The sequence below is a fragment of the Fringilla coelebs genome, assembly GCF_963513975.1.
Source record: "Fringilla coelebs genome assembly, chromosome: 5".
In the NCBI taxonomy this organism is placed as follows: domain Eukaryota; kingdom Metazoa; phylum Chordata; class Aves; order Passeriformes; family Fringillidae; genus Fringilla; species Fringilla coelebs.
In genome coordinates, this window is record NC_140033.1 from 53,621,303 (window position 1) to 53,646,839 (window position 25,537).

The following is a 25,537-nucleotide window of genomic DNA, read 5'->3' on the forward strand; positions in this document are numbered from 1 at the left end:
AGAAGCGGCCCAGTGGCATTTTACACTGCCACACTCGGAGACACAGGCCGCAGTACACAGGGCTGAGTATCACTGAACAGATGGGAGTTCTCCAGGAACTCAGTGTAGTATTTACAACACAATCAGAGCTGCTAACAGTGTGAGTGGAGCATTTCCTTAAGTCTCTGAAACTAAGAGAACTGTCCCTAAGGCAAACTAAGCCAGGGGGAGTCTTTCTGCTGACTTTGGTAGCCACTGAATGAGACTCCTCTTATGTGTGATACAAAGAGCTGCTCTGACATCTGGAAAAAGATCTCTGTTGACATTCAAAATGCATCAGGCCATGTCATCACCTACATGTACCATACAGTACAGTATTTAGATTTCTTATTCCATGTGGACTTGCAGCTTTGCAGTGAAACACACTCTAGCACTTCACAGTGTAAGAGATCCGAGGCTGATGTGTATGACAGTGAAGATTCACAAAGGAGTAAGTTATTCCAGGAGACCACTGCGGTGTCCAGGAGATGTTTACTTGGAGGAAAGCCAAAAACTGCTTCTCAGAGTTAATTTTACAAAATAAAGCAACAGTGGCTGACAAGTGTAATAGGTATATAACTCCCAATTTCTAAATCAATGCACTTTCAGTGTCTGTAACTGCAGACTGAGTCCTTGCCTTTAGTTTTATCCTTGTTTTGCCTCTGCAATTACCCTCCATGCCCCATTTCTCCAAGACAGAACCCATGTGAACATACCACAGTCCCATATAAGTATGTTTTCTAAAGATATACGCACTGGCCAAGCCAAGTTGCATTCAGACTACATCCTATGCTACTACTTCCTATCCCCTGTTGTTATTCCTCAGGCCTGATTTGTCAATGTGCTTTTAACAGAGCAAAAGAAATCACAACAGCAACCATCTGGTACGGCCTGGTGAATGACCCAAGTTAGTGACCACCCATAGTTCTGTGAAAGGTCTACTGGAAACACACACCGATATCTACATACCCTGCACAAAGCAAGAATCATTTCAATGTACAGCTTCCAAAGGAGGAGCAGCTTTAGCAGGGAAGGAAGCTTATTTAGGTTATTTTTGGATGCAGATATCATATTGAATACATGGATTTTTACCATGTTGGTACTTACACAAGAGCAACTTGTTAGTGACACAACAGATCTTGAACCCACACAACTGCAGAAGAGCCTGTAATAACAGATGACAGTACTTTGCCAGTGGTGGGATAAAGAGTGTCTTAGCAGATGATACCTTCTGTCTTACTTCTTTAGCCACAGATTTAATTACACTGATAATGTCACGAGAAGCAAAAATAAATTATTCATTAAACCTGCCTAAGAAATTATTCTTTTATCCCACGTATTTTGTTTCAAGATCATTTACACTTGGGTAAAAAGGCAGTTTTCTTCCTTCCGTGTCAATATTTTATATAGTAACTCACTTAACAGCCCAAGTGAAAATTGAAGTGGGTCTCTCAAAGAGGACCAGCACATGATACTGCGTGCAAGGCACAAAGGTGATGCTTGAAGATTCCACCAATTTTCCTGTGACAGATCAGTGGCTGTGTGATTGAGGGATTGTAAGCAGGATCAGGGAGAGATCTCTTACAACCCTTGTGAAAACAAACCCCTTCAATGCATTCACATCTCAGTGTCCCATGACTACTTTAGTGGTCCTTGGAGGTGAAACCATAGGTCTTGCACTACTTGTTTTCTAGCTCCTTCCATTTTCATAAACACTTGGCCTGTCATTACTTTGGTGACACACTTTCATGTTACTTCTACCACCAAACAGATAAAATTTTTCTTTTACCTGGTTTGCTTTTGCTCTAGTTGCCTAAAATAAACAAGTAAACAATAGTGCAATTTTCAGAGGGAAAAGTGTCTCCAAGTCATTCTTTCACTGTGTGGCTCCACCACTTTCTGACAAAGCCAAGACCATAAACCGGCACAGTAATTAATTTTAAAAATATACTCATTTTTGTAAGATAAAAAATAGGAATGGGAGAGGGAGACCGAGAAGAGCTGAAGTCTGAGAAGGACTGCAGTGAGAAGGAGACTTCAGGGCTGGAGGAAATGGCAGGAAGGAAGGGAAAGAACAGAGAAGTAAGTCTTGGCAAGAAGACAACCTTACCCCCCTGCACACAGCTGCAAATTCAGCAACAGTTTATTACCCCAATTTTACGTTATATGAAGAAGATGAAAGCAGCTGCAGAGAAAGCAGCAGGATTATTCCTATCCCTCCAGTGAGGCACCCTGCCCAGAGTAACTGAGCCCCACGAGGCTGTTTGGGAGCTGGACAAGCTCACTGTGTGTGCTGTGCTCCTCCATCACTCTGTCAGTGCAGAGCTGTCTGTGCTGTGACATTTCCTACCAAATACACACAACCACGCATCTGTACAGGAACACTGGATTCATTTTTAGCATTATCCCAGAACCCCTGAGTTCCGGCCAGAGTCCAAGCCCTACTTGAGCTAGAAACTGTGCAGGGACAGAGACAAAAGCATCTCTGCAGATTCCTGACTGTGCATCAGGCAGGGAGCTGAGCAGAGTGCCGATGTTCTTCAGATAAGGACTCAGATTAGCAGAAAATGATGCACAAATGAGAGTGCCATAGAAGGGTGAGAAAAGCCTATAGATCCAGGGCTTACTCCCATAGTGACAGTGCGCTCCTGCCTGGAAAATGCAGTGTGAAAGGATTTGTTTCCAGGCTGTAAATACATGGCATTTAAGAATAAGAAAGTGCATGGATATGCTTTTTTAGGTCCAAAGTAATGGAAATTAAAGAACAAAAAACCTCTCCTGTGCTCAGAATCGTGACTTTTGGCTATTACTTTATAGAGAGATGTCACTGGCACAACAATCTCTTGCAGAAAAGAAAACAGTGCCTAATATTGCATATCTCACCTTCCCCAAAGGAGCCTTTATTCAATTTATATTAGGTAAAATGTTACACTTCTGGAGAAGTACCAGTGATTTCAGCTTTTCCTTACTGGTTCAAGTAAAGTTTTTCTCCTTCAGCCAAGCTTTTTATGAATATTTAATGTATCAAAATGATCTGAAAGCTACCACTATGCATCTGCTCTCCAGATCTTTCATCCATGTATTGTCAGCCAGGCTCAGTTCACAAAACATGACACTAACTATATTGCTATGTAAATACAACTCCTTCAACCACTATTTCATAAGTAAAATATATGCAAGGCAAAAGCCAAGTCAGACTTGAACAGATGAAACTGTTCTCTCCTAGCTATAGAGATGTCTTTGTTACTTGGACTCCCGATGTCAGTTCCCCATGCCAGCTTGTACGTTCATCTTGTAATATATATTAGAGTTAATTCATGCTATGTATGTGTATAAAATATTGTAAAATCCACTTATGTCTTTGACCACCCTGGCTGGGAGCAGAGTCTTATTTCTCTTCAATTAGTTTCCGGACATCCTTAGGATAATATCAAGTCCGTTAACTTAAGAATGAAACCTTCTCGGATCATGAGTGTCGACTTCCCAGGAATGTCTGGGAAGCGGTTCTGGAGAACTTGCACCTGGAGGAGAGTGCATCTACCAACTCGAGCACCAGCACCACTCTGTTACATGTGAGAGAAGGCTATTCCGAAGAGGCCCAGACAGCCATCCGGACACCTGGACTGGCTTTTGTATCTACATGGTCCCAGCTCTACGTGTGAAGGGACACAAAGAACCTTCTGTCATTTCTGCCTCAGGCAGAATATATGGGATATAAACTGGCTGCATGAAGCAGTCAGTGTGAACCACCGGGGAGACGCTGGCACTCTGTCAGTTGGATCCAGGTTCACCCAGTGCCAAATTCAGGAATTGACGCTACCTTGGCTATGGTGGCTTTTCGAAATTCTACTTTGTTATTGATCTAATAAATCTTTGTTAAATTTTTTAATAAATTTGGCTGTCGATTTGATAATTTATAACTATCTTCTGTCCTCTAATTGAATTAATATTCACTTCCTCTTACTAATTCCCAGATGCTTGTCTAAAATTATCTAAGACACAGCCCACATTTACATGGAGAAAAGATTTATATTAAGGCAGGAATTTGATAGCTACAGAGGTTGCTAATTTGTTGTGCAGCCTGGTGATCTGACTGTGGGGATGTTGTGATTTTTTACTGTTCTTTTAAGATTTGGATGTAATGTTTTGCTTTTAGCACAGCGCTGGACAACACTCAGAATACTGTTCAGATGTGATTTAAGGTTGAAAAGAAAGGAAGACTCCTTCCTGGATTTTCCAGGCACCAGAAATACACATCAATTTCAGTGCACTGTAAATTTTCTAACTCTCTTTGGTTTGGCTGTATTTATTATGTCACTAGCAGGGCAGAAAAAAAAAAGGAAATCTTTTTGGCATAAGACCTTCAGTATTTTCTAGTGCAATAGAATGGGTGGAATGATGAAAAGACAGATTAAAAAATACACACATACACACAAATATAGCTCCTTTCTGATCCCCTGGATGAGATCTTTCAACTCGAAGTTTGGCCTCTTTAGACCTTAGGAGCCTTGCCTTCAATTTTCAATAGATCAAGTTTCACTTTTATCCCAAGTTTATAAACTGATAGAAACATCTACGCTAATAGCATGCTGGAAAACCTGGAATAAAAAGCTATTCCTCCCTCCAAAGCAACTGCACAAAAGAATCACTGTGAAGGAAATAAAATTTTGTTTTCATTCTGCCCCCCACATTTTGCCATTGCCTCATGAACATAGGGATGGTTCAAACACAAGATCCCATCCACACTAGAATATACAACTGTAACAGGTAAATAAACCAAGAATGACCTCCTTGAGTGGCCTTAGCGTGATAGATACTATGTTATTTTTAGAGGAAAAGGAGACATACACAATATAAACACTTTTTTTGTTGCTTTCAAATGCTGTATACGTATTGCCTTGTAAAAATGCTTTTTTCTTACTTTTCTTTCCACACCTGCTCCATATGAGTAAGAAGCAAGGTCTGAAAGCTAGTGAATAAAAGCAGTTTAAGTGTGGCTGCCCAGATGATGATTACTGAAACAACCAATCTTTCAGTCTAATAATTAAACAAATAAATGTAAGGATGACTCCAACAACCAGCAGCATGGGTGTTTCCCATGCATGGGGCACAAATCCCCGTTTGCAGAGATTCAGACCCCAGTTCTGTGAGAGCACCCTGAACACTGGCAAGAATAGCCCAGGACCCTCCAGTCTGTACTCTGGATTCAGTGAATTGTTAATTACTGCTGTCACAGGGGTTTGATGTCACCAAACAAGACTGTCAGGGCAAGGCAGAATTTCCTCCTTGTTTTACTAGATCAACAGACAAGCACAAAAGGTCTTAAATCAGCCGTGGCCGTTATTCTATTATATCCTCAGATTATCTTGACAGAGGCTTAATGCAGAGCCGACCAGACTGAAATTGTGCTCATTTCTTCTGTTTAGTTTCAGAACACATGACAGCATGAACAGGAGAGACTGAAGACACTGTCTGCACTGTGTCACCTGGATACATGACCTGCCCAGTCTGGGATGCACAGCTGCATCATCTCAAATCCATCATTGTCCACACACACACACCCCGCTGTGAGATTAACTCTGAGCCAATCCAAGTGTTCACCACCTACCACAACTGGAAGAATGCAGCTCAAACAACTGCTTTCAGCCACCCACAAATTCTGTAGTTTCCAGGTGACCTTTCTGCTCAGCTCTGTCCGTAACACCATGGAGAGCAGACTCGCTCCAGGGGAAGCCACCTCTTGTAGTGCACTAAGTATGGATTGGATGGCAGCACCTGGCTTGACCTACCTTACACTTCCCCACAAACTTCAACTAAATGAAAACTTAGTTAGAAAGTGTCCTTAAACAATCTGTGCTTGATTTGATGATTTACACACTTGTACAAAAACTCTACAGTACCATGAATTTCCTTTGTGTAGGAATCCAAACAGGCACACTGGCTCCTGCAGCCACATCTTTCAAAAGGCAGTATGCTAGGTTAATCTTGCTATGTCTGTAGCATTCACAGAGAAACATTCCTGAATTTCTCTGCATAAACAGATAAGAAGATTATTGTACTTTAACTGAAGAAAGCTTTGGTAAGGTGCAGCTCATTACATTATTGAGGTTAATTAATATGTGAATTAAGTGAAAATAGGTGAAAATAGTGAATTAATAGTACATACTGACATTACATAAAATATCAATTGATATTACAGACCATTTTATACAACTTGAGGTCCTTCATCAGATAGAGTTAAGTCTGCAAAAATGGAACTTGTGGAATCTAATCTCTTGAAACTAATTGCAAATTTACCAATTTCTTTTGTCCCACCTTAAAATTAAAGTAAATAAAAATTACAAGTACCAGTAGAAAGACTGTATGTCTGTATTCTCTGATTTTTGTAGTTACATCTATTGGGATACATTACAGTCCCGCAGGGGAGAGAGAGGTTACAGCTGGGCTCTCAGGATTTAAAGAGATCATCTGGCCCTGTCACAAGTGGACATCAACTCTGCTGCAGTTAAGAAACCTCTTCTACTAAAAAAAGAAAAATACCCAACACAGGAAAAAGAAGGCAGGTGTTTAACCAAACAGAGCTGCCTTCCTTCACACAGCTGAGAAAGCTGCCCCAAAACTACTAGCACCAGAAACAAGCAAGAGAGACTACAGTTCACAAGGACAAGCCTGTAAACACTGGGATACAGCAACTTAGCCCATGCCGCTGGAGCACTTGGATGGTTTCACATGCTTGGAGCATAGACAGAAAGGAGACACTGCTCTGCAGGGACCAGGAGCTGGAATCTGTGCTCATTACAGACATCTTCCCACTGCCCTTTGCTTCCTCCAAGCTGCCATATCCCCCTGCCTCCTGAAGTAGGATTACCCCGTTTTTCATGTCCAAAACTTAAAACTGGGGAGGAAAAATGAGGAACTTTGTGCAGAGAAAGAAGCAGGCGAGGCGTCCAGTCTGAATATTACTGATTTCAGAGCAAACTTTTGACTGAACTAACATGGTTCAGATCTTCAGTGGTCTGATTTGGTGACAATCACAAAAAGCGACTGAATGGCACCATGTCGGAGTGCTGGAGTCCAGGTCTTCTCTCCACCCACCTGTCCAAGAGCTTGTCTATCAGAGAGCCCACACATACAGATAATTTTGAAAAGCTGTGATATCCTCTTTCACCTCCACCACATAAAACCCTTTTGGTTTTGGCCACATCTCTTGTATTATTAAACCTTTCCTCTCATACTTTTATGCCTCCCAAAATCTTTTATAGTAAAACTCACATGCTCTCAAAAGAATAAAATACAAATTGAGGACTGGAGAAATTAATTTTTTTTTCTATCTGGGAAATCTGAGCTACTTTGAGTAACACTATTTTCTTTCATTTCATGCAGGTAATGAGCCTTTTATTAAACACAGGTGCCCAAAAATTTACCCCAATGCACTGCAGGAACTTGAATGAGCATGTCCTGTGGATAATTCTAGCCTTGAGTGCTGGTAGTTAATGTACATACTTTTCTGATTAATTCCTCTTAACTTAAAAAGGTATCCATCATGTCACAGTGAATGATCTATGAAGCACACCATACCTGAAACCTTCCCCTCCCCAAGTCATTTCCTCAGCATCTAAAGCCAGCTCTTATCGTTTGTAATCAGTAATTAATAACAAAGCATTCTCACTAGCACAATTTTTCTGCTAAGGTTAATGTAATATTTATTCCAGGCCAGCCACTTTTTGTGACTTTCAAGCATGACAGTAAGTAATGTCTCTGCATAAGAAGTCATCCACAGAGTAAATCAATTATCTCCTCTTTCATCAGCAGGCATTTTGCTGCAGCAAATGAGGCTAATTACATATGAAGTTGTTTACCAACAGAAGTAGGCACCTAAAATTTGGCATTGCACATCAACTGTTCTTCCTTATGTCTCCATGCTGTACCTTTCCCATTAGGGAGTTTTTAACTTCTGATCAATCAAATGCTGTGATTATGAGCTGCACTTACCATGCTGTTATAATCTGCACAGATTTGCCTACAAATATCAGCATCAACCACACAACGTATGTTTTCAGTACTGGTAGAACTTTTGGGCCACTTCTTGCCCTCGATAAGGACACATACGTATTTATTACTCAGTTGCAAAGCATCAATAACTTCTAATATACTTTAGATAAATGGCACTATTTCTCATATTCAAAAGTTCACTTCCCAGGACAGCTATATGGCTGTCTCAGGGAAGAAATCTGAAACCCAGAACACATCTACATGAAAACTGGAGAAAAAATAATGGATAGCACTGGTGCACAGTGCTGGTGTAATTTTCTTGTCTTACTGGAATTGGCAAGTAAGTCTAGAGATCTACTTTTTTTTCTCCCCTTTCTGACTGATATAGTAATTGTCAATCATCTCAGGCTTTTCTTGCATGATATAGCTGACAAAAACACAAGTCTGGCTCAGGATGCTCATGACCCACAGGTTGTGCTCTGGAAGAGTATCATGAGTTTTTTATCTTTCTTGTAGTCTGGTCACTTGCTGCTGAAGAGAAATCACCAGGTGAACTGGACCTCTCATCCTATTCAATGACCTGCTCTTTGGCTGCTGTGTTCCTGAGAATGAGGAGCCAGAGCACACTGAAACAAACTGCACAGTGCTCAGAGCCTCAGGCGCACCAAGGACAGAAATACCAGGTCCTTAGTACTGCAACCTGTGATACAAAGTGCTGTGGATTGATGTGTACACAGAGCTCAGACCACAAAGCTCACCACAACCTCTGTCCAGAATGGGTACAGCCCCCAGAGTCATCCTAGGGAGTGGAAATCAATTGAAGATAGCAAACTACAACCCAGGTGGGCAATGTGGGCTGAACTAGGCTGAGATTTGCTGGTGCTATCCAGGCAGTCTAAGCCACAGATAATCACAGGGCAGCTCCCAAAAAGCAGCATTTGTGGCCTGAAGAGACTGAGGATGTATAAACACTGTCTGCAAGGCAACAGTTCACTTACTTCCCTTCTCCTGGTGGGAAGGAGAGAAGGGGGAACAGAAAAATAGAATAAAACAAATGGGTCATTTTGGAATGACCAATTCAATACAATTTCATAATGCAAAGGCAACAAAGAGGTTGTCTACAGTTCTGACTCACCAGTTTTAGCAAATTACTAGACCTGGCTCCACCTACACCAAAAGCAGACACCTAGAAATATCTCTCCTCGACAAAAAATTGACAAACAGCAAGACCTTTAGCAAAACAATCAGGTTGATTAATGAATTAAAGTTATGCAATGTCAATGTCAAACTAGAAAGTAAAACAAACTCATCCTTGGATTTGGATCCTGATGGATACGGAACTTCATCTCTTCTGTGTTCCTCTCAGAAGTCTAGACAGCTAGACTAAGCAATGGTGCTACTTGCATTTAATGAGAATTAAATGTCAATCTGGACAACTAGAACACAAAAATCTAACCTTAAAGATGCAATTATTTCCCATTCCTCTAACATTTCTGTTTTGGTTTGAAACTTCTTGTAATTCAGTAGCACACCCTCTGTACCAAACAGATCAATGTTAACCATGTAAGTGTGAGCAGTGTTACCCAGTTCTGAACTTCTGGTGACTCCAGCTCACGGGCTGACCCACAATTATCTGTTATTCTTGGAGCAGCAGAGCTATACAAAGCCATGTCAATTACAAGACACAGTTGTATATGTTGTCTTCTAAGAATATGTCTTGCAAGTATTTGTTTCCCCACATCATTAAATTCCCGGGGTTTCATATGTGATAAAAACCCCACAAAATCTACCCGATAAATTGCGAGCTTGTGTCACATTCCTGCAGGGCCCTTCATCTGTGTTCATTTACACCTAGATTCTCTCCTCCGCCATTTATTGTGTGATTGAATCCTCTTTCTCTTTCCATTTATAATTATGTGGCTTTTAAATAAACTCATTAAATAAACAATCCATTTCAGCCCTCAAAATTTGCCACTGGTATCTCTGCAGCTTAGTACTCAACCTCCACCTAAAAAGGAAAGGCAAAACAACAGATAGTAAGGTCTCAGACGTGCTGCACATCGCCTGCTGTGGATGAGGAGACCACAGCCTGGAAATCCACTTACTCAGTGTAAATCCAGTTTGGTCATATTGACTTTTCTTTCCCTCATGGTATATTAGTGCTCATGAAAAATCTTGCAGTGAAAGCCCTAGAAAAGAAATCTTTTGTCCACAGGCAAATGCACTTCCCATTTTCTGCTTTATTACCACAAGCAAAAGAGCAAATGTGTTATTCTTACTTTTACAATAATCACAAGGCCAGACACCCAGCTAAGGCATAAATCCTACATGGTCTTTGTCATGGACACTTTCTCAAGTCCTAATTCAAGTTCTATCTCTACCCACTTGTCGTCTCTTTCTCCACTCAACATAGGAACAATTATGATTAACCCTCTGAAAATCCGACTACAATCCTAACATTCAGCTCCTACTAACCACCAAATTACCCATTCAGTCACCTTCAAATCATTGCTACATTTAAATTTCCTGAAGACCAATCTTTCCTCCTGCCTTTTTTTTTTTACTGTTATTATTTTTTATTTTTTCCTTCTCTTCTTTTTCCCTTTCCTTTCTCTTTCCTTTTCACAATCATTCACAAGGCCAAAAAAAGACTTAAGATACAAATGATGGAATCTGCAAACAACTCAAGTAACTCCATAGAAGGAAACAACAGGCCAGGATCAGAGAGGCTGTTATATGTCAGCCACATAACCACAGTCAAACTCTCAGGTGGTGGAAATCAACCTGTCTCCATCTGGTTTTATGAGGCCAGTGCAACTTGATATTAAACATGAGTAGAAAAAACTGACTCATGTTAAATTATAGCAACCGAAATCCAGTGAGTATTGACCCTATCTGACACCTATTTCAATCAATGACCAAACTCTCATCTCCCAGGCAGGGAACAGCCAGGAGCACACAGAACACAAGGCAGAACGGGCCCTTAATACATTCAAATTTAAAGTTTCCTACCCTTTAAAAAATCACAGCTACACCTAACTTCAAGGCATCTTTCAGTGGCCTAAGTTTGGTGTTCAAATTACACATATTACTTGGAACTACAAATATCTGCTCAATCAGCTCAGCTGCTCTCTGAGGCAGCTAAGCTGAGTGCCAGAGAGTTTCTGTGATGGCATACACAGCCATTGGCATCCAGGAGAGAAACATGGATTCACAACATCAGGAGCCCAAAAGGTTCTGATAGTCAGAAGTTAAAGATCTGTTTTAATCACTTAGTAAGACAGATTTTGGCCAAAAATGTCTTTGTAGAATCAAAGATTTGTTTGGGCTGGAAACAACCTCAAAGATCATCTTGTTCCAACTGCCATGAGCAGGGACACCTTCCAGTAGAGCTTCCACTCAGCCTGGCCTTGTCTTCTTGCATATTTATTATATATTTGACTTCTGAGCTGACTTTACAAAAGGCTGATTGCAACTGCTTCAGCAAGAAAACATGAGAGATCTGACCTCCATCCTTGCAAGAACAGGTGAACTCTTAAGGAACAAGCACCCTCCTGTGAAAATATACAAGAGTCTCTAATCTGCCACCTTAAGAAAGGTGAGACAGAAGTCTCTTTGGGCACAAATGGGAAAAAAAAAAGATGAACCATATATCTGATGAAGCATTCTAGGTGTCATCTCCAACCTGTTGTCTCCTCTGGCAACCTCTACTCACTGCATTTTTTTGTTACTGTTTTCCCAGATTGCATACACTCATTTGTCTGTCCCTCTGGTACTGAGGGCAGCATGCAAAGCCCCTTCCAAAAAAATCAAGCACCAACTAAAGACAAAACAACAACAACAACAAAAAAAAAAAAAAAAAAAAAACAAAAAAAAAAAAAAAAAACAAAAAAAAAAACCAACAACAACAACAACAAAAAAGAAACAAAAATTAAAAGCTTCATAAAAATGGGCATCAGCAAGCTGATGGAAACACTTCTGAACATCAATAATAATAAACATCTTTAGTTCAACATCAGCTGCCAGAACTGCTGCACTCCCCAAAACATTGACATTGGCTGCCTCACAGGTGAGCCTAGAAAGGGATGCTAATGGTTCATTTGGTCAGGGTACACAGAAAAGAACGAGCTGCCAGCTGTGTCCCCTGCTTCAGGAAGCTCAGGAAATCTTATCAGTTGTCCAAGTTTGCAAGAGCTCTGGGATTATGACCCTTCACTGGATAGGAATGTATCTTTCCTACAGCTTGGCCTTTAATAATGTTAAAGGGCAAAAGGTCTTGACTGACACACAGCAGACCCCAGAGAGACTAATTACTCAGCCTTGTCTCTTCTCCCTTACCTGCTCCTCTTGAACATCTGCAAAGAGTCTTTAAATTTGACCTGCAAATACTAATAGTTTTCCTTTACAGCACCGGATTGTTCCTCTTCAGGGCTTCTGCATGTGCTTCCCATTTATGCAATGTTGATTCCCATAATGGTCAATAAAGGGCGGTATAACAGTATGACAAACTTATCTTCCCAGCCATGCCCAGAATTCGAATTGAATTAGAAAGTCAGCCTGTGTTCATAAAAACAACATTAACAAGCAAATGGAGCTTTACTGCGTTTCATAACCGATATCACATATTTTTGGGTTCCTGTCAATTCTTTATGTAAATACTTTAAATCCCTCAGACTCTGTATTGCACACTATATAGTGAGTCTCTTCATAATCAAATAATACTTAAAATATTTATTGCCTTGTTAAATCTAACAAGTTAGATTTACTGGGATAGTCACTCTCCCTAATAGCCAATTTAATAAAACTCAATCTATTCATTGATGGATAAATATATAATAGGCAGTTGTTAAACTTTAATAAATATGTTTAATAGTCAGCTGGCATTTTCTCTCAATGGCAGCACTTCCTCTCAGCTGCCAACAGGAAATGCTTCCCCTGAACAGGGCCAATTCAGTCCACATGTAGGGAATAAATTGATCTAGAGGAGCAAACAGGAGCATGACTTTCAGGTAGTTTTTTTATGCTACTTGTCACAAGAGCAGTAACTGAGGTTATTGCTCTGAGGTCCTGAGCTCTCATTAAGACAGTCAGGTATTGAATAGCACACAGTGTAAGCAAGAACATGAGCTACACTGTTTGTCTAGACTCCATACAAGCCATGGACCAGGACAAGAAAGGCAGCTGGCTATCTTAAAGTCATATAAATGATATTCATGTACTATTATGGCAATTTACAGTCTTACTGCACTCCTTGTCTCATGTAGATCATGTCACATTCTCTCATCCCACCCTGCCAGCCCATGTCAACACATTGCCTCAGCTTCTATCTAGGTATCCTTTTAAGACTTTTGGATACCTAAGAAAAGGTTTTGGAGGAGTGTGCATCATTGCAACTAAAAACCTTTAAAGATCAGGCTTTTAACGCAAATGGTAGAATATTATAGTAAACCCTGCAGGTTCCAGGATCAGTTCTCCCAAATGAAGGCAGCTGCTGCAGGTAAATAGGAAAACAGCAAAATATCATCAAAAGAGACTGCATTTGTATGCTGGATTGGGAAGCTTAATTATAGCCACAAGACACTCACCTGGGTGGGATTATACAGTTCCTGGAGTGGACTCCTGGATCCTTTCCGACAGCAAATGTCCATCCCGAATGGATTTCTACGCATTACTGCAAGAGGAAATTGAAATTAGTACAGGTTAGCAACACTGGCTAGCAAAAAGCAATTGCAATACTTACAGCAAGAAAATATTTTCTGACAGATCATAGGATTCTAGACAGTATTGTTACCTAACTCCTGATTTTCCTTTCCCTAGAAATTGTCTCAGAGCTAAATCCCTTATCTATTGTGGAAGTTACTGAAAATAAAAGCTCCCTTATAAAAGTTGTTATGCAACAACTCTCAGTTTTGGTGCACAAGAATTCAAGCATGGGGACCAAAGCAACATAATTTTCAGCAGTGCCGGACACCTACTTGTCTGATCATAAGGAAGGAGTCAGATGGATTCACATAATCAGCGCCTCTGAGAGGCAATGTCTGAGCATCTCTCTGCCTAAACACAAATGTATACAGGAACCTCATATTAAATTGCATTATTTTAAAGCTTTCAGTCTAACTCTTCTGTTTGTCCTAGAACAGATACTAATCAGTACACAACACACATACAATCAAACACCGTTTCCCTTCTTGCCACAATTTTGCTTTACATATTACAACTGGAAATTTGACTGATCGACAGAAAAATGTGCACCGTGTTATACCATTAAAGACCAGCTGGCTTTCAAACCAAAGGCTTTGTCAAAGGTCTGATCAAGCAGCATTTTGGATGACAAATTTTTCAGGAGAGCTGTTGGCCTGAGCCCCAGCAGGGATGCAGACCATCAGCTTCAAGTTCAACCTCTGTGGCCATAAAACTCTGTAAGAAGACGTTCAGCTCCACCTTCTATAGTCAGGAGGAAAACAAGAGCTTGCTGTGCTTCTTATCTCACATGGCCCACATCATCCTCTGCTCACACTCTCCTGCCCCCAGCTCTCCCTGGGAAATAAAGAAGGAGCATCAGGCTGTCAGACACCCACATCCAGCATCGCAGCAAGAGAAGATTTGTCTCATCAACATTTGATTAAGACATAACCAAAAAAATAGGAAAAAGATATGTTCCTGCTGGGAACATTATGTTAAGCTAAGTCAGGCATGCTTTTATCATCTCTTGCCACATTTTGTAACTAGAAACTATTGAAGTGTCCTAGAACAATGAGCTGCACCACTTGCAGACATGCTATCATGGGCTTCAAGCCAAGTCAGAGAACACAGTCCAGTAAAGTTTTAATACTGAGGCCTAATATCATAATTGATACATCAAGTAATATAAACCACAGAAAACCGTATACAGTCCAATCTGGAAACATAATTGATTCCTTCACTCACTCAATAGATATTTTTCAATAGGAGGTAATTATCTAATAACATGCTGGATTGCTTTTTTCCTAAGCAAACAGATTCCACAGGTCTTGTAGCAGGAGGCAGACATACTCAGTAAACAAACTGGCCTCAATTTTCTTCACAATTAGGACAGTAATGTTACTAGAGGCAATAATTTTATTTTACACATTTAAACACCTGATTAAATTCTGAGCATTTTTAGTTATGCAGACAAGTATTGCAATTCCTCCATTGCTGTGCTAATGTGTCTTTTTAAAAGATAACTTACAATTTGTTTTAAAAAAATAAAACTTAAAAAATGTTTCACAGAAACATCAGCTTCCAAAGCCTGGAAACGGTTTTAGGAGGAAAATTTTGGAATGAGGATGTGAGACATCCAACAGCCATTCTAACTACAGAGCTCCTGTCCACCTAATCCCCCCTCCATGCTCTTGTACCAGAACTGTGTCCAGAGAAGCTTTCAAAATCATTTTGTAGACCCTTCCTCAATAAAGAAACCTTTCCAAAATGAAGCCTTCTGCTCAAGGGCAAAGCACATTAAAGCACCACAGCAGGGGGAAAGGGAGAAGGGAACTTTAGTGTATCCAGCTCATTAGACTGTGATTACCTAAGGTCCTGCAACACTGATGCTTTGTTCTAAAATGAAGAATAACAACAATTCTAGTGTGGTGTTCCCTAACTTGTTATTTCACTTTTAATTTCCATTAAATACAGTAAATAGTACAGTGCATAAGTGGATCCATCCCTTCCTGCTTCACTTAGCCAGCAGGTATCAACGCTTTATATGCAGTAGTAACTGCAATAAAGATTAAATTATTTACACAACATGAAAGGTTTGTTTTCAGATGTTAATAGGCAGTAGAAAAAGCTATCTCCCTGGCAAAAGCTAAATGCTAATGTAGAGCTTTAATCATAGAGGTGATTCGACCTATTTTATCATTTCCAGTGTTACTTAATTTGTTGTTTTTTTTTTTTCAATAAAGATTTTAGAATCAAACCGTGGGGTAAGCATAGCAACACTGCACTTGGTTTCCTATTTATTGATGCCAGCACTCCCTGGTATAACTGTACATAGCACATCTGTGCACACCTGGAAAGTACTTGTGCCTGGAATTTTACTGCAGCATCAAAATGAAGGTGAATACTCCCCTTCCCTCAGCAGAAATCCCACCTGCACTGTTTGTACAACTGTCCTCAAGTGAGTAACTATCAGGAATGTTTTTATATAGTTCAAAACACTTTCTGGCACATCTGTGGGCACATTTACTTCTCAGGGCTCCTACAACATGTTTTCTACTGTCTCAGCTTCTCTGAGGCAGTGCTTCATGATGCCAATGACAAAACCTTTTGGGCCTGAACCTCACCTACAGCAATCTGCAGTAAGAAGACCTGTAGTATGTAGGGCAACTGCAGCTCTACTAATTTTAACAACACTTTTGCCTGGGATCTGTCACACCGTTGTGGAAGTGAAACTTAAAAAAATCAAGCCCTTTATTCTCACCAAATCTTATTAGCATAGTAAATATCTAAATCTACATTTTATGGCTTGGGCTGATCTCCGTACATAATTATGGTTAATTATAATCTAAAGATAAGTACCGCATATGTATGGCTCCGAGAACCGTTCAAAAGAGCACATTCACACACACCAACAGTGTGAAGCAGATGACGATGACAAAGAAATTTAGAAATGCCTACGTTGTAAAAGACGTGTAAGATCAACAGCATTCAGTGCCTTTAATGATTCAAGAGTAGTGCTAATACTGCAAGTGCAGCAAGAACATGAATCCCCCGAATTTAGCCAGGAGTGTGAGTAACTGGATTTATCGTGAGTTTACTACTTAAATACAAGAGCTGTAAAAACAAGACATTTGTTCCATCCAAGGAATGATTTGTCAAAAATGCAGCCTTGGCCCATCTTGCTAAAATATGTGTGGAACCACTAGTTATGAATCTTATAAGTAGGTTTGTAGAGGATGCTATCTAGGCACCAAATTTCAATTTCTCAAAAGAGGAAGATAAACAGCCCTGCTTATCAACACAACAATCACCTGTGTATGCATACATACAGAGGAGTGTGTAGGCCTTAAATCATCTCAGAACAGGAGCATCTGTGCACAGCTCCAACTTCCAGAAAACTTCATTAAGATCCACCAGTACCAACAGCAGGAATTTGACCTGTGAGTTACAGTGCACTTAGGACAAGAACACTGAAGATCATTCACATGGAAACATGTGAGCCAGGCTTAATCTGTCACCTCTCCTTGGCAAGAAGGCATTTCTAATGCACTTGGTAACCCTTCAAAGACCCTATCCTAGAATTGTAGACCTCTGGAGAAAATACTGAATATAAGAAGCTGCATAAATACAATTTCTGCCTCTCCCTATCAGGAGCTATAAAAACCTGAGACAAGGGGACATGGTAGCACTTCTATTGGGAGATTACTGGCTTAAAATGAATGTGAATACTGCGATTACCTAGACAAAGTGAAAGGGGGTCAGGCAGAAATCATGGGAATCAAGATTTTTAAAGACTGACAGCCATAAAAGGTCACCTTCTCACAAAGTGTCAGAAGGGCAAATCAAACAATTTCTCACAAGTCTGTGTGGGATTAAGTCCCAGAGGAGACTTTGCTGGAAGAGACACACAAAATAACTGCCACATCTTTCATCAGCACTGAGAGAGACAAACAAGTGGCATTTCAAGGATGGGTGCCTGCATTCAGCAGCCATCTCTATCACTACCAATCTACTATCTCATAGATGTCTGAGGCTCTGGTTTCCAAGGCTTCTGTATATTAAAAGGTACCCGGCTGCTATCTAGCAACTGCCTCCCTAATTTGCAACATTTAATTTACATTGCTTGGATTACTCTAATTACTGGCGTGATAGCAAAAGTCAAATGTAAAAATTTTACCTCTGTTCACTGTCTCTTAAATTAAGTCTCATATTACAAATATTTGAGAAAAGTTCTGAGAACATATTAATATTTAACTTTTCATTACACTGGTCTAAAGCACAAAGAACAAAATTCCCTAATACAGCATTGCTTAAAGCTGACCTACATAATTCATTCCTCCTATTGGGATACAAGTTTTCTCACTGAGGAGGAAACAGTATGCACTGGCAGCAGTATGGTGACACCCCAGTTGAGGATCAGATCCTATTCTTTTTTAAAAGAAGCGAGCCCAAAATATTCCTCTTTTTGGTCTGATTTCTGCATGAGAGGCTGAAAATGGTTGCTTCTTTTGGCTGAAATACACTGCTCTCCAGCCAATGCATTGCTCTCCTCCTGCCCAACCACCCCTAATTTCAGGCTAGAGTTAATGCTTTCTTGACAGCAAAGAGCAGGTACGTAACACAGTAGATTTTGCTTGAGCTGTAACCCACTGGGTTAGGGCCAACCGTTCCCCTAAACATTCCCTACCCAACCTAGACAGAAAAATCAGTGCAAATTGATCAAGGCAAGATAGAGCACCAAAATGGTTACTTACGCCTTTGCCATCTCTCACCATGTTTACACAAGCTACTGTCTTTAAACTTCCTGAATTTTTAAGTCAAAGCAAAAATATATAATTATACCCATACAGAAAGTTCAGAGAGATGCTCTTCAGCTAAAGACCTTGGACATGGTTTTTCTTGCATGGATTTCTGCTACGACCCCAAAGCTGCACAGAAAATTACTTCTATTTGGTATATAAGATGAAGCATTGGAATACATATTTCAGTACTACACCAAACACCTTAACCACAGTGAGACATCCATAGCCCAATTGCAAACATTCTTCTGTAAATGGTATTATGAAACAATGCTCTGTCTCTACTGGCAAGAATTATGCTCAAGGCAAGCTGGTCATATCCAAATACAAATCAAGCAAGGTTCAATCCAATTTTGCATAGCCAATGTTCTTGAAGCATGATAACACTCAGGGCAGAGTTGAAGTAAGTGACCCAAAGAAGTAGCCTTTTCCCAGAGTTCCTCAGAGGTTTGGGAGTGATTTTGGTTTTTTATTGTTCAATTTCAAACATCTTGTCCACATACCTTTCTGACAGTTAGCTAAAATCATGCTGAACAAGCTTGTGATTAGTAAACTGCTCGTTCTGCTTCAGGAAAACGAGTCTTCCATAATGATTTACAACAGTTTGCCCTGCAAGACTCCAGCCAAGTTTAAACCACAGGCAAAACAGGAAACTCAGCAACAAGAAGTCTAACTCATTTCAAATGTCATTAAAATTCCTGTGCTCCCTTCTACAGAGTAATCAGGCTAAGGATACAGAATGATATGAAAGGGTTAATTTTAAATCAGCAACCAGGAACATGAGGCGTGAATGCAAAAGCTTGAGTAAGGAGACTTCGAGATAGCTCTCCAGGCAATGATTTATGAACACTAATCCTTCAGCAGAGATTCACAAAGATCAATGGACTGATAGCAGCATCTTGTGACATCTGGGGCCTTGTGCTTTGCTGCATTCAGCTCAGGATTTTAGACTAAATTATTGGTCCTTCATCTCAAGACCACAGGTACAAGGATTTATGACTAAACTCTTGTCTGGCGTCCTTTGATTTCTTAAGACAACACTGCAGTTCTCTTCCTGGAGCTTGAGAGATCTATTTTTAGAAAGTCAAAATCAGATTAGGCATTATATATAAGTATGCCAAAGTCTTAAACCCAGAGAATGTGACAATTCTTCTGTTTATCAATGGAGAACAGATTTTACCTTACACCAGACAGTAACTACAGAAACAAGGGTTTACTTAGCTTGAGAAACAAACAAAAATGGACACAACAAAAGCAAAGGATAAAAAAGAAAGAAGAGATCACACCTTAGTGAAATGATTATAGCCAAGAAGAGCAGGAAAGCTGCCAGATATGGAGCCAGAGACCAGAAAAAGTAACAGTCCTCACTTCCCAGGTCAGAAAAGTAGAGGCAAAGACCCTAAAAACTCCCACCAAACCTATAGTTGCTACATTCTGCATTCATATTAGGAAGTGAGATTTTTATAAACTATTCATTTAAGCTCCTACAATTAACAGAGAGCCACACCTGCAGAGGTGGGCCACCCCAAGGGGCTCTTGAGGTGGCTCCTCTCCTTTCCACTGACCAGCAATCCTAAATGGTTGAGGTTATGTGAAATAAATCCTGGCACAGTAAGGAAATTCATCTCAACATTTGTTCTTGACTCTAATCACTAATTACAAAAGTTGTAAATGCCCTCCCAAGAATCGAGAGATATTTAATTCCTTTTTGCTTTACACAGTTTTCCAGAAACAATTTGTATTTTATCCTGTTTGTTCTCAGATTAGCATGGGGATGAATTTAATTGGGCACAGTGGGGAAGTTAATATCCTTGGGTGAAATTATGCAGACTTAGATCCTTGGTCACCCTACGGACATTGCATGTGGCATAAATTAGCCCAACATCTCCCCTGTTAATGAACAATGAGAAACTTTTTTCCAGTAATTTAAAAAAAATGTTAGTACATACAGCATTTCTTTTGAAGTCTCAAGAACTTATCCACAAACCTAAACCAAGAGACTTTTCCACAGGCTTTACTACTCCCATGAGGAGAGCTCTATTTCGTTTATCTCAAACACACAGGCTTTTTTAAACACTGCAAGTTTCTGTGGGTGTAAACTACAAACTATATTAGACTTGGTCAAAACTTTTCTGATACAACCTTGTTTTCTCTAGCATGAAATGCAGATCTGGAGGCATCACAGTATTTCACAGGTCCATTCTGGATGGATCACTGACCATCTCAGCTGTCTGCTCACCTCTGAGAATGCTGTAATTTATGTCATCAATTAGCAAAGCCAGAGGTCACAAAATATTGATCAAAATAGTATATTTCTTTTCTCACTGAAGCACTTCTACGTGTTCATAAATAAATTTTAAAAATTTTGCCATCTACATCAACATAAGAATTTCTTTATTTCCTTTTTTTTTCCATCTCAAACACAACTTTCTACAAATGAAGTTAGAAGCGTAGAAATTATTACTCAGAATATATGTATTTCACAAACAAACACGCACATTATGAATTTGCATGAAGGGACACTGTGGATCCAGTACATCAAATGCAAAGAAAAACTCTTTCTAACTCTTCCTGAACATTACACTTTTTCCTACTTTTCCATTTCAAGTCAGGCATATGTTTTTCTAAATGAGACTGCAATAATCTGGAAAGGTAGGAATATTTCTAATGAGGCTTACAGGTTTCTAAATATGCCTTCTTCCAGTTTCTAGATACCCACTGTAAGAACATCAGCAGGCACATCTGCTGCTGGGTTGTCTTCATAGCAAAGAGCTAAATTTTCTTCTCTGGTCTTCTTGTCAACCTAGTTTTCAAGCTTGTAGATAGTTGGTTATATCCCATCTCTCTGATGTAAGTTCAGAAGAAAACTGTGTAAATGTAGGTCCAGGGGAAAAAAAGCAGATTGTCCTAAAAAAATAAGAAGCTGGATTTCTTTTTCTAAATTTCCCACTACTTCCACTGTTAGTACCAGTCTACTTAACAAAAATGATTTATGAGCTCACAAAAAAAGAGGGAGAGAAAAACCTTTAAAGGAGGAAGGTTTCTTTAGAAAGCTGTAATTTTAAAAGCATTTATCTTTAAAAGCATATTATCGTCAAAATGAAAACGACAGCTGCTGCAGCTGCAGTCTATTTGAGCTACTGCTTCTTTACTGTTCTTCAACAGAAGTGCACAGAAGATGAAACACAAAATCATATCTGCAATGGATATACTGAAATGCACAGCAAGTCTTCTCACAAGCGAAGCAGAATAGAAAATAGAGTCTGCAAAATAAGGACTGCAGCAGTCTTTTTAACCTGGAGCAATGAAAGGCTCAAACAAGTGGCATCTGAACTTCAGGCAGAAGCAGTGCTCACACACATATGCACACCTGACCTGACAAACAGAAGCCAAGGGACTCAGGTCATTCCTGTCCAAGAAACATGTCCAGATAGACCAAGATTTACCACCTCTGAAGCACTGCCTCCAGTATTTTAGTGCAGTCACAGCCCCCTAATACTTTACTGTGATTTATGAGCAATTTTCTTTACAAAAAAGAAGCGCTAAAGAATTCAATAAACAGAAAAGACAGTACAAATCCTGCAGTAATCGCTTCCAGAGCAGTCATTCATTATGGCAAAGAGGATTATGACTGCAGTTTGTTGGATAAGCAGATGAGCTCTCACAAATTAAGGATGCATCTTCCTGGGCAATGTGAAGGCCAAATGCTGATATTAAAAGGAAGAAAGTATCACAGCAAAGGTCTGATTCTGTGATTTGAAAGTTGTCCGAACTAATAATTAATGCACAGCTGGGCTTACTGCCTTATTCCAAGAGTTTATTTTGTTTAATACTTCTAAACTCCAAGTAATCCCAAGGCACAGAGATGCAATGGGCTTCTCTGCAAGATCTTATACTTTCCCAGCAGCTGTTTATTGTCTCAGCTGACTGGGATCAGCACAGCTCCAGGTCTGTAGAGCAATGCTGGCCCCCCTGGACCACAGACATTCTCCACCACTCCTCCTTCTTCCAGTAGGATCCACACATCTGTACAGGGAGGCTGGGAAGCTGCTTTCACATGCTTCTCTCTCCATTAGCAATGAGTGTACACAGACAATATTGCTTTCAGATGTACAAATCCCCTCATGTGGCACTTTTGAAATACTCCAAACCACAGATCCTTCACAACATTTTTCATATGAATAGGACATTGTCAGCTCCCTCAGAGCCAGACTGCACTTCACCACACAAAAGAGTAAACTACACATTAGCACTATAAAACTTCATCTCAATTAGCATAATCTGTATTTCCATTATAGAGCCCAGCCCACTCTGGGTGAGGCACTGAGCAGTCTGGATCTGTCTTTCTCTGAGGAAAAATTCTCAAAACACAAGAAAACCATTCAGCATGGCAAATGCATGAGGTCTCAGTGCCTGCTTATCTTTATGTGATCCTATTCCCTTCATCTGTCTCCTTCCATTGCCCCCATCATTTCAATTACTTTAATTAAAACCTTTTGACTGACTTTTGTTCTACAGTGAGGAAATGCAGTCATGCCTCACACATACACAAGTGGATGAGCCAAGCATACCAACTTCACCTCCTGAAGGCACACCCCAGAGGAAAAAGGAGTAAACAACGAATGATTTTTCTGTGATTTTACATCCAATGAGAGCATTCAAAGGTGAACCAGAACAGGCAGCAGTTGTAAAAGATGCATATTCTGGTATCACTAACAAATAAGATAGACTAAACATTTTAAATTGACTGGGACTCTTCCTCCAAATAATATGGATATGCTATATGCATATAAAAGCAACACGCACAAATAGCATGAAGCCACTATGCAAGTAGTTTTCCTCTCCATTAGATGGGAATGAAGGAATCACACAGCACTTCAAGTGCGTAGTTTCTAAGGCTCCAGAATACTGGATACCTATGTGACCTCTACTGGTAATAACACTATTTAATAATTAGCTTTGCTTTCAGTAAAATAGCCTGCCAACTGCACTGAGAAACTCTGTTAGTGCTGAAGTCCAAGATCTCTCTGACAATATAATTCTGAAGGAGACAAGCAACAAAATGCTCGACAAAGCCATAGACTCAAAAAGTTCTTCTGTAGGGAACAAATGCTATTCTTGCCATTGTGATGTCTCACGCAGAGAAGCATATAAAGAGCAGGAGAGAAAACAAAGGAAAGCACTCTTTTCAGAAGCTTTTCCTGAAATAAGTCCCAACTAAGCAATAGTTCACCCTCCAGAAAGACAATTAATCTTGTTTCTAAATTTGCCAGGAACAGAAAATACACTTTGAGAAACTGATTTGATGTCAAATTTTCCTCCCCAACCATACCCGTTTGCTAAGTTGATGTGATCTGTCTACACCTCCCAGCCACTTGATCTTGTGGTACATCTGTCTCCTCACCTCTATGCATGCAACTTATGATCAAGGCACCTTCTAACTTCCCTGTATTCTGTGACAAGTTTTCTAGGCACCTAATCATGCCTTCCTTTCCTCTGAACACACTCAAAGCTAACACTGCAGGTTGCTGACACCAGGGTGCCCCACATCACACAGCACAAGCTGTGGCAGGACTCACAGGATGAGCAAGGGCCACCACCCCTTGCTGGCCCTGTCCTCCACCCTCATGTGCTCCCCTGTGTGCCAGGCGGCAGGCAGGACAGTGGGTGAACCATCACTCTCAAGCCCTTCCCAGACCTCACTTCCAACAAAAAAGGGTCCTCTACTAAGTAAGCATCACCTAAATTTTATTCCTCTATGCATTCAGTGCTGCAAGGTGACTAAAACAAGGCTGCCACCCAAGTCACTGGGTATTCACAATCCTGAATTACTGATTTGCAGTTCTCTTCCTCTCCATTTACCACTGCCCTAACTTTTGCATCCTCTGTAAATTTGACCAATAAATGAGTATGTTTTGTTCTGAATGATAAATTAGAATATTTAACAAGCATCAGCCCAAAATCCGGTCCCCCAGGGATCCCATGGGAAATGTATCTCCTTAGTGATGACCTCCCAGTTACAGCTATTTTTAAAAACTGTTCAAAGTTTTTTAAATCAGTAATATGTGTGCCAAATTGACATGCATTCACTTGCCAATTTAACTTTTGTGTTGTTCATACCCATATCGCCTGTATAGGAGTAATTCTGACATTCAAATATTGTATCATTAAAACAAAGAGGGTCATCAGCTTGGACAATTAATTTTAACACAGTCATTTCTGAAAAGACATTTAGTCTCCTTGCCTGTCTTTAACCTTCCAAGTCTGCAGAGAAGGCTTCTGTGATGTATTCCAGGCTTGCTTTGCTCTCAACTATGTACAGGTTAATTTTATCACAAGCTCTTGAAAGCTGAAACATCAAAACTGCATTTTAATTGAAAGTACTTTATACTTTCAGCTTAAAAACACAGAGCAGAATAAAAATTACAGTCTAAGTGATGCTTTCTCCAGCCACAGAGCTGATTGGCAGATTGTTCCCTCCTAAATTCTTATCTCAAATGGCTGCTGCTTCAGGGGCGATTCTTACATTTTATTCTGAAAACTCCCTTTGTCTTCATTAAGTACTAATCAGCCTTAACCAAGGAGAATATGTAAAAACTGTGCTAAATAACAGAACACAACAAGTGGAAAAAAAAAAAAAAAGCTGATTTGATTTCAAATTTACAATAAGGGGTTGTCACATATTATCTCTTTCCAAGATGAGATAAATCATCTCAGCTCCAGGAACTCAAACAGATCTCTGTTCTTCTACATGGTTGGGAATTGCACTTGAACTGTGAAAGGTGAAAGGAAGATTTACTGAGATTGACTGCTTGAGTCCTCAGCAGGCAAAGCAGTGTAATAATTTTATTCAGCTGGGAAGGACACCATTTTTGTGCTTACGTGGAGCTACTTGTGCTACTCGTGCAGGTATGATATGAGTGAGTAGATTACACCCATACATGAGTGAGTATATACTTGCATTATTGATGTTGAAAGAGCAAACCAGTGTTTAACCCACTGCCAGATGCTGGTTTTTTTTAAATTTATTTTGTAAACAATTTTCA

General features: G+C 40.0%; 1 protein-coding gene across 3 annotated transcripts in view; it reads right to left on the minus strand.

Moving 5' to 3' along the window:
- CHST11 (carbohydrate sulfotransferase 11) overlaps window positions 1-25,537 on the minus strand; it is a gene marked incomplete at both ends in the record, with an annotated part of 157,235 nt that overhangs the window by 76,126 nt on the left and 55,572 nt on the right. For 2 of the 3 annotated variants that reach the window (XM_084206320.1, XM_084206321.1), the window contains one exon: window positions 13,590-13,681. In XM_084206320.1, the coding sequence (XP_084062446.1) occupies window positions 13,590-13,681 (92 nt within the window). The remainder of the gene's footprint in view (window positions 1-13,589; window positions 13,682-25,537) is intronic. The other variant, XM_084206319.1, reaches the window with a different exon arrangement.